Here is a 10,533-nt window from a genome sequence, read left to right as displayed (position 1 = left end):
CATAATACACTTAGGTAAACAACATGATACTGATTGTTATTTTCTTTCGTATTTATTGGCTTTTTTATGTTGGGGTATTTCAATTAGATTCAACATTTGTTGTACAGTCAATTATTCATTTGAACTATTACATTTTTAACCCTATAGTTGGAGGTGCACAGAAATCCTTACTGGCTGTTCCTCAGAAGACCTCTCTGTGTGCTGCTGCTTGGATAGATGGTGATGATGGTGTTGGAGGGGGCGGGGGGTGCTTTATGGGGGCAGAACTTCCTGTCTGTCAGTGCATCCCAGTGTATTGAGAAATAATTGAGCGCAGAGAAAGCCGAGCATTCATTCAAGGACCTTGACTGAGGCTGCTGAAGCCTGGAGGCTCAGCGGTGATCACAGAGGAGAGGAGACAACAGCGGAAAAGTAAAGAAAAGGATTTTTTTTTTAAGAGAAGAAGAGCGCGCTCGATTTGAGACGTTTTTTCCATTTATGGACAATAAAACCCTGCGATTTTTTATATTTTTAACCAATGAAAACTAATATGTTCTTAACTTAAACCTTCTGCTTTTACTCAATCTTCACCAAAACTCAAATTAATTGGGATATTCGCGGATGCGTCGCAAGCCCCGGACTTCTCCAGGCGTTTAGCCGTGGTGCGTCTTTACGCTGGTGGAGGCTGTGTGAGCGCGTGTGTGTGTGAGAGGTGGTGGTGGAGGAGGATCAGCCGGAGTGGCCGTCCAGACAGAAGGATGCTGGAGGGCAATGCCTGCAGAAAGAGAGGATGAGATTTGTCGAAAGGCGCTGGAACTGCTCTCCGACCTGTGTTCCAAGGGAGAGGTGCAGGACGATCACTGCCTGGACTTCATTTACTACTTCAGGGACCTGGCCAGACCGAGATACACGGACTCAGGTCAGGCTCCACAATCTCCTCTCTGACAGTTTAAAGAGTTTTAATAACCTGCATCTGTCGTAAAAAGCATCTCATATCTGGGGATTTACGGTTAAATTGATCGTTCGATTTCAGCTCGAGTTTAAGATTTTTTATTTTATTTCAGAAGAGCAATTAGCAGACACTTTTCCTTTATACAGCTTGTGTTAAACCTTTATTACGTTTAATTTGGCTGACCCTTTTATTGAAAGTGCATTGAAGCCATGAGAAAAACATGACACTATCAAGAATAGTTTAAGTATATGAGCTTTAAATAAGCAAATCAAACTTTATTTATATAGCACTTTTCATACACAAAGGTAACTCAAAGTGCTTCACAAACAAAACACATAGACAATTAACCAATAAAAACAATACTATCCCCCCCCTTCCAGGTAATAATCAGAGTAACACATAGCTTTTTGATGAAAAAAAGAACACTTGTAAGTGCTAATGCATTGGCTAAAACTCGTATCAAAGATAAATATAACAAAATATTAAATGTAATTTTTCAGTTTTTACATGCAATGTATCCTAATGATTTGAAAATTGACACCTTAACTCACAGATTCAAGTCTTACTAAAAGGGTGTGTGCATGGTCTTCAATAACTGATCATTTCAGATCAGTGGTCAGTCTAAAAAGCTACAAAAAATGCGTTGATGTAATTAGAAAGTAGCAAAACAGGTCTTTCAGTATTTTTCTTTCATTACTAAAATGTATGAAAAAGATTGAATAGTTGAAAAAAGTCAGATAAATATAGAAAATTGTGTTGTGACAATAAAATGCAAATAATATAAAGAATATCATCTGTGAACCTGTTGATTGCATCAGCAGAACCAAGTTTGTTTATTTGCCAATCCACTACATCATCCACCCTTTCTCCAACAGACTGAACTCTGTGAGTGTTGCTCTCTCCTTTACTGTGGCGGGCTTGCCTGCACTAAGAGAAAAAGCCCCACCCGAAATTTCCCATAAAGCTCCCAGCACTTTGCAGACATGGGTCAAGAAAAACAATGAAGATCTAATCCAGTGATGTAAGACTCCTGCATGGAGGAGTTGGCTGGATTTTGTTCAATATTGACTTTAGAAACAATATTATTTTTTTCATGTTCAATATCTTTTTTTAATAGTGATAAGATGATACATTGAGCTACACTTCTGACACAACTAAAACATCTGTTACCTCAAGAGTTATACAACTTAACCATTAATCATTGGCAAAAGGAACATGAGTTTTCTAACCAAGGTTAAATAAAGTAGGGGTCTATATTCAACAATTCCTGTCATATGGTGAGGAAGCGATGCCACATTGAGAAAAGTACTTTAAATAGGCTCAATTTATACTTTAAATATTACTTTATTTCTACACTGTGTCACAACATGTTAACACTGTTGGAATATCAGAGGGAAACCACTTAGGTATGTTCCCTAAATATCAGAACATTTGAGTTATTTACTTAAATAGGAGATATTATACTAATTTCCAGGTTCATATCAGTATGTAGTGTCTCTACTGTGACATGTTTCCATGCTCTTTATTTTTCTCATACTGTCTGTGCTGCAGCACCTCTTTTCACCCTCTGTCTGAAACCAGAGCCCAGTCTGCTCTGATTGGTTAGCTGGCCGGCTCTGTTAGGACTGGTTAACCGTTTAGAGAAATGTTGGAAGTGTCCCGCCCCTTAGTCTATCACTTACAATGTGTTCAAGCGCTCGCCAATAGAGGCTTGAGTGTTAAATAGTGATGTCACTATGTTATGGAAATAAACAAAAGGAGTCCAATGGAGGCGTTTCAATCAGGATTGGAGTTTGTGGGAGAGAAACTCCCTCTGGAGGGAACTTTGGGATTTTATCCTTTACAGACCATTTACATGCACAAAAACCTATAAAACACACTACAGGAAGCATAACAGGGCCCCTTTAATGGAGGGTTCCACAGACATAACCCATAAACGACATAAAGTAATCTTTAATTAACTGTGATCACATTTTCAGTACAGGGTGTGCGTGTGTGGTTTGGGTGTGCACGTAAGCTATTTGATTGTATTTCCTTTTCATATGGTCTACAGTACAGTGGGCATGTTTGTTCATTCACTGTATTTCTCTTCTCCTTTGTGTGTGTGAGTGTGTTTACTTGTACGGTAGGATCTTTCTAAATATCAGCTGTGGCTGGGCCGCTGCCTTTAAACATGTTACAATTCATCATTAAACATGTATGATCAAGAGGAAGTTCAAGCTAGCAGAGTGGTTCCCCTGAGGAGCTGTGACCCACTTCCTCTTGTATCAGACTGCTCTAAATGCACACTCACACACACACACACACACACACACACACACACACAGTAACAAACAGCACCAAAACAACAGTTTCCCTCCGAGCGGAGAGCCTGGCTACTGTTTTCTGATACGGGAAGTTTCAGGGATTTCAAAATGCCTCCATCCAAACAAGTGGTTTTGCGCTCAAAGATAATGCCACACTGGCAATAAATTATTTGACTTTCTAAATAACAGGCTTATAATGGGCCATGTGAGACCATTATGTATCCTTTTTTATCTATCGCTAAATAGTTCTTTGTCAAATCAGGTAAAAATGTATATCAGTCAATTAAACATGCAATTATGTAGCATGTTGGAAGTGTTATAGTAGGCATTAATCAATGATTGTTGCTTCTGTTTTTTGTATTAATGATTATATGCAAATAAAACACAAGTTTAACAACAACATTGATATACAATTGGTGTGACTAGGGGTCTAAGAAAACCACTTGAATATCCCAATATTCTGCTTAGTGTATCGATTCTGAAACACAATATACTGATTTTTAAATAATAATTACATAATATTGTTTTAGCAGACCTTTTCTTTTGTATTTGGTTTTGATATCAGATGTTTCTGGGACTGTTAAATGTGCATACAAATCCAGGTTCTGATTGGGTTCACTGATAAAGTCTCCTTTTTTAGTGTCAATTTCTATACACCTGGTGTTGTGCTCCTAAAATGCATGAAATTGCAATATATTGCTAACAGTAAGCCATTATATTGAAATGTGACAACTGTATGATCATGGATTTTTGTATGTACCACATTTCATTGGAGGAGATGCTTTAAAATAACAACTTAAAGATCAATATATTTTATTCCACAAATGCTTTGTTCGTAGGAAAGTATATCAAAATCCATGGTCACATGAATTCACAATCAACTTGCTTCTATGCACCACCTGGCCGACCATTCTGTATGTAAACAAATGAACCATAAAGTTGAAGTACATCAATCATACTGTAATAGTGTAAGTTTCAATGACTTATTCACTAACCTTCAATGGTTCCTTGAACTGTCAGCTCAGGTGATTTCAACAATTCCACTTCCTGTTCATCGGAACCACTGCAAAATACACATTAACAATCATATGTGATATTCCTTTTAATAGTTGTTTATGTTTACTGAGCTATTTACCTTATGGCATAGTATTATTCTCACCAAACTGGGACCAAAAGACTCAATTAAAGAACATCATGCCTCTAAACTGTTCCCTGATCTCCCTGAAACGACTTACTGTTTTAGTCCCTCTGTGAAAAAAGAACACCTTGGAACACAAATGTATCCCACCTGTACTTCTATTTTGGAGTGAACAGCCTGCTCCTCAATGGACCTCTACGATTGCACCAGCTGTGAGGATAGATTGGTATTGCAATTGCAAAGCCTTTTTCTTGGCCTCATTTGTAGTCACCCTTCTTATCTATGAAATAAACCGTCTGAGCGGATACGTTTTTTTCAATACATAAACTGCAAATATTCAACAAATATGAGAATAGTCTCCTGGTGTAATTTTTAAATAAATCTGGGTTTCATCTGCATAGATATGATAACTTAGGTCGTAGTTTTTCATAATTTGAGCCAGTGGTAGCGTATAGATATTAAAAAGCAAAGGTCCTAAGATGGAGCCTTGAGGACCTCATGTCATATTAGTCAACGCTGATGTTTAGTTGCCGATAGAGACATCGTTTTTTCTGTCCTTTAAGTAGGATTTAAGTTTGATTTGAATCAAAATGTAAATGTAGCTTAACAAGGTGCAATATAAAACTCAAGCGACATAACCTAAATGCTATTCTGAAATGTGTTGTAGTTTGAAGTATATTGCATATCTCTACAAGGTCATGTATTAGCAAGCTAGCTGATGTTTAGTCAGTGAGCTGTGTAAAGTTTTCCTATTGGTGGTTACAGGGTGCAAGTATTCTGTAACTTATTTTTACTTGATGCGTAGTTTGTGTTGTGTAACCTGTTTAATAATGCATACATCACCACTTCCAAACACACACTTTACTTTACTGTAGGCTAATATGTATTTAAGATGGTGCAACCGGCTCCTGTTCTCAAAGCTTTTTTAAGAAGAAAACAAAATGTCCTTCTATCTCTAACCTTCTCGTGCTCAAATGTGTAGCTCACAGCATGCAAGGATCTTTTTTGATCTATTTTTGGTACAAGACAACAGTGTGCTGCTGAATGGAAATTATCCTTTTGTATTGTTACACCTGATTCAAGTCAACAACAATAACAATGTCCCAATGGAAATGTAAGGGAACAGGAAGTAAATGAATTCCTTGCTCTCAAGACGTGGGATTGATTGAATGATGAGGAAAATAGGTTAGGTTTCATTACAACCTTGATTGCATTTTTGAGGTGTTGTATCCAGGCAACATAACATTATTGGATGTTAGGATTAGAAATCTTTGAACCCCTGGTGATATTCACAAATGAGCTCAATAAAGTTAATGGCTCTCATCCTTTATTCTCTTCCCCTAATTGGAAATCAACCAATCGACATCGCTCATTTAAATTGCCTAGAACTACATTCCTTCAGGTGTTATCAATAAACAGCTATTCCCGTGTTTCCACTTAGCACAGTAAAAAGTCATTTCCAAGACATTATTATGCTTACCCTCTGCAACTACATTCCCATGCCCTTTCACCTCAGTTATTGTCTCTTATTGAACCACTGTTGACTTGGCTGTTGCAGCTTATTGAACTGTACTCAGTGCTGCTCTCCCTGGAGGAGGGACTACTATCATAGACTGAATATATTGTGTACATCTAAGAGTTTAATGAGATGGCTATAACCCAAGGCCTACTCTCTGTCAGTAGCAGGCATTGGAACCATAAAACAGTCATAATCATTGGCACTTTACATTTAATAATGTATTAACCCCTTAGGTAGCATCGTTTTGGAGATATTAAAATGTAAACTGTTACGTGAGGGCAATGAAGGGTGGACCCAAATGCAGGACGTACACAGAAAAACCCTTTAATCTTTTTTAGGCAAGGCAATGCTTAACATTAACTGAACTCTCTGCAAACAGTAAACAAGGATCCAACAAACAAACACAGGAAACCAGAGGACTGTACTACGAAGCCAGTTCAACAGATATGTTTGAGTTATCTGGCTTAACTAACCCTAACAAACGTGATCTCGCAAAGCGGTCCTACGATGCTGGTTATCAACTCGGTAAATCAAACAAAACACGGAGAAGCGTACTGACAGCAGAGCGTCATACTTCATGAACGAAAAGTAAACGATCATGTTAGATAAATATGAAGGAGTTAAACTTGAATGAACAGTTTTATGATATCACTGCCCCATCTAAGACACAAGTGGATCTCCCTTTAATCACATTAGAGTGTTTCGTCAAGTTAATGTGTTGTTTAAAATAAATGTTTGTGGAATAGAAGAGAAGATATCATATATCCCCAAAAATGATTAGAAAAACATAATTTACCGCAGTAACCAGGCTTATTTTGATATCTTAAAGACAGCGTATAGTTTATTAAACGTTCATCTAAGCGTGCTTACCTCAAATGTAATAGTCAGATAATTCTGAAGATGGGCAGTGATATTCTAGGAATTTACATGTTGGCGATATATTGCTGGCCGTCTTTCCTGCATTTGGCAGTTTTAAAAAGGCAGGATCTGAAATGAAAGGAAAGTTATTTAAATGCAAAACCAGAAAACAGCTCTGAATGTGTCAAACTTGTGACAGAACGTTTTACCCAAGTTAATGCCAATCCACTAAATAGATATTGAGGGACTACCCCGATATTTCAAACATGTTTGATATTTAGGAGTTGGCAGATAATGTCACTACTTTCTGATCACAACACACTGCAAAGCATTACTCAAAGATATCTCAGCACTAACTTCTCTAACTTGTTGACATTTACATCCCCATGAGATCATGTGAGTTCACGATAGGTGGTGCATTGTTCTCTGGTACAAAAATGTAAATTATATTCTGTTGTTGGGGATGCATCATTATTTTCAAATGTATGTGTGAGTGTGTGTTTTACCTTTTGTTCAGAGGCAACGCGGTCAGGATTTAAAAGCTCGTGTCTGAGCCCAGCATTTGATTCAGAAAAACGAAAATCGTGAGTGTAAAAAAATATTTAGAATGAATTGGCCATTCAACTACAGTATGTTGTTTACACCAGTACAGTGTTGTAATTGAAGGTTATTATCTGTGTAGGAGTGCTAGTAAACAAGAATAAACTGCCATTATTGTGAGTGTGTTATGTGTCTCTGAATGGAGGGTGTGATGGGACTGTAATGAACCTTCTCAATGGCAGACCTCTCCAACCCAGTCTCACGGCATTTCGTGTTATAGTCACGAAATTAATCTATTGATTCGTATTCAACACGATTTCCCCATTTTTTTCGTGTCACACAGAACGATTTTAAAAGCAATGTAAATAATAACAAATTAGAAAAAAAGATTCAAAAAATACAGATTTCAGTATTCTGACACAGAACGATTTTAGAAGCAATGTATTTCTATTGGTAGTATGTTTCGTGCCTGCACCAAATAATAACAAATAAGAAGGAAAAAAAGATTGAAAAAATACAGATTTCAGTATTCTGAGGCTCTGAGCCATTTCTTTTCCTCACGGACGGCAAAAAAAGTCAGACATTATACAATTTAAAATAAAAACAATAATCGTGGCTTGAGTAAGAAAATGTTTTTATGAACCACACAGCTTCTGGTCTTCCAAGACCCGACCGGACAAAAAGACGTGGTGCAGGCACGAAACATACTACCAATAGAAATACATTGCTTTTAAAATCGTTCTGTGTGACACGAAAAAAAGGGGGAAATCGTGTTAGTGAACACAAATCAATAGATTACATTTCTTTTGTGACTATTACACGAAATGCCGTGAGACTGGGTTGACTCATCAGCACTAAAGCTCCACAAAAATAAAACCAACAATAAAACAGGCCATAAAGTCACTAATCATAGAGTGCATGGATATTATTATTGTTGGGGAAATATTTTCCAAGGCCCATAACTTTGACCCAGTTTATCAGTGCATGACTGTCCTGACTGAGCACAGGCACCTGCAACCTTGGCTGCTGTGCTCTCAGTGTTTTGTCTCCCTGTTCCTGCCTGTTGGCGTCAGCTGATAGAGGTGTTATGATTCTATCTTGTTATGCACAATGTTGATCGCAGAACTAGCTAAATACATGGGTCTGGGGTAGAGTTCTTCAGAATTGATTGTGGCATCTCAACCGTGTGGTCAACTCGTGGCCCGTGACATGTCTTGTGAATTCTCCGGCCGAAGCTCCAAATAAACCGTCAGTGTTTGCCATCAAAGCTCCAGCTCTCCTCGTGTCTCTCTGAGTCCAGTTTCCAATTGCTTCAGAAGTTTCCCCCACAATTATGACCTAAAGATTTAATAAAATAAATAAAGAGACTTTCTATGCTGTTAACCGCAGTTTGTGTCTCGTCACAACAATAAATGCAGTTTTAAAAAAAAAATCTAAACTTCTCCCAAGCTTTAAAGGTAGGGTAGGTAATTTTGGAGAAACCGGCTCGAGATCGCTAGAATTTGAAAATACACAACCGGAGAAAATCTGCCACTTCCTTACAGAGCCCCTCCTCCAACACACACGAATGCGCACATGACCAATGAGGGCACGAGATAAGTTTGTACACAGATGGAAGGCTGACAGGCAGGTAGGCCATCCAGTTATTTTAGCCGGGCCGGCTAAAATGATTGGTCGTCCTTTTTACAGTACTACGGCTTCCACAGATGATATTTTTTAATGGATTTTTTGTCAAAGCACTTAAGATATTCATTGCTATCGGGATGTTAAGAGCATTCCATGGAATATAACAAAAAGTGTATCTCAAGCCGGTTTCTCAAACTTACCTACCCCACCTTTAAGGGTTTGAGATTTAATTTTTATTTTGTTATTTTATATTTTTCAAGACAGACACAAAAATAAAACAGCAATGCAGTACAAGGATTATGCTCATGCAAAAGCACAAATGTATATGGTCACTTTCTAAAATGCTGGGATTTATTTGCCGTGGATGTGTACCTATTTGTTGTTACATTTTTTTCAATGTGTGTTTTCCTCTTGATTTAATGTTTATCTACTAGTCTGCTGTTCGGTATACATTTCCTGTTTGTGGGATGAATAAAGGATTTCTCATTCTGAAAAAATCAGAGGAGAAGAGAAGTAGGGTGTGGGAGGAATAACGGTGTTCATTTATTTTACACATGTGTTTCTAATTCTAACACCTAGTGTAACCATAGAAACACATGCATGCACATTATCGTTCAACATGTTTTTTTTCCAAAACCTAAATATACTTATTGCTATTATTTTATTATTTCTTTCTTTCCTTACTCTTCATGAACGATAGTGTCAAATACTCACCATCACAGTGTTGTAGGTGTCTGATCTTACCCATACCTATGTTATTGCATTTCAAACTTCGGGTAATTATCAATGGACGATTTGTATAGAAATTCTGAATTTGTTCAATTGGATGTCCAAGTATTCTTACAAAATTACAGGTTTTCCATTATTGTAGATTGTAGATTGAGACAGGTACAGCTACAAGGGTGTATGTTTTCTTTCTGCAGCATAGACAGTACAGTACAATGCAGTCATTAAAGAGGCCCTTGTTTAGAGATATTCTCTCCTGTCATTCTCAACACAATGGGCCACTTGACTTAACCTTGTAGCTTCCATGAACAAACAAAAACACATTAGGACTGGTACGTCAACTGAGAGATGGAAGGTCTTCCTTCACATGACCTTTTTTCCGTTTCATTTCATTTAGCTGATGCTTTTATCCAAAGCAACATGCTATAAGTGCAATCGTCCATGACGATACAAACTCAATCCATACATGTTTGCTGTTGTCCTAGGCTTTAATCATTCCACTTTGTAAGTCTCCTCCCTCATCTTCCATTATGACATAGGAAACCATTTCTCCCAAGTGGGTTTTCTGTGGCATCTGCCAGCTGTGACAGAGACAGGAAGTCAGAGAAAACAACGCTAAATAAGATACAAGACATTATTTTGTGCACCTTTCCCACATTTTTGATATTGAAGGAAATCACTTAAGGTGAAGATTATGCAACAAGATTATACAGCAAGTTATAAAGAGCATCTTATTATTCTTTTTTTAATGATTCCTAAACAGCTTTATGGATGTTTATGTCATCAGATATAAGCTATACTCTTAGTTACATCAGAGCGTATATGCATTTTGATTTAACTGTGTGAGAAGAAGCACTTTTTAGCCTGATAGACACACATTTAAAGGTTA

At 37.5% G+C, this 10,533-nt stretch overlaps 1 protein-coding gene across 1 annotated transcript in view; it reads left to right on the top strand.

The window, feature by feature from the left end:
• Positions 1-531: 531 nt before the first annotated feature.
• Positions 532-10,533, top strand: part of LOC117491707 (synaptotagmin-9-like) — a 56,887-nt gene continuing 46,885 nt past the window's right edge. The window contains exon 1 of the mRNA XM_034141795.1: positions 532-898. Coding sequence (XP_033997686.1) covers positions 751-898 — 148 coding nt within the window. The 5' untranslated portion in view covers positions 532-750. The remainder of the gene's footprint in view (positions 899-10,533) is intronic.

This window comes from Trematomus bernacchii, unplaced genomic scaffold (genome assembly GCF_902827165.1).
Source record: "Trematomus bernacchii unplaced genomic scaffold, fTreBer1.1, whole genome shotgun sequence".
In the NCBI taxonomy this organism is placed as follows: Eukaryota; Metazoa; Chordata; class Actinopteri; order Perciformes; family Nototheniidae; genus Trematomus; species Trematomus bernacchii.
The sequence above is the reverse complement of the archived record's forward strand: the minus strand, read 5'-3'. Positions and strand labels throughout refer to the sequence as shown.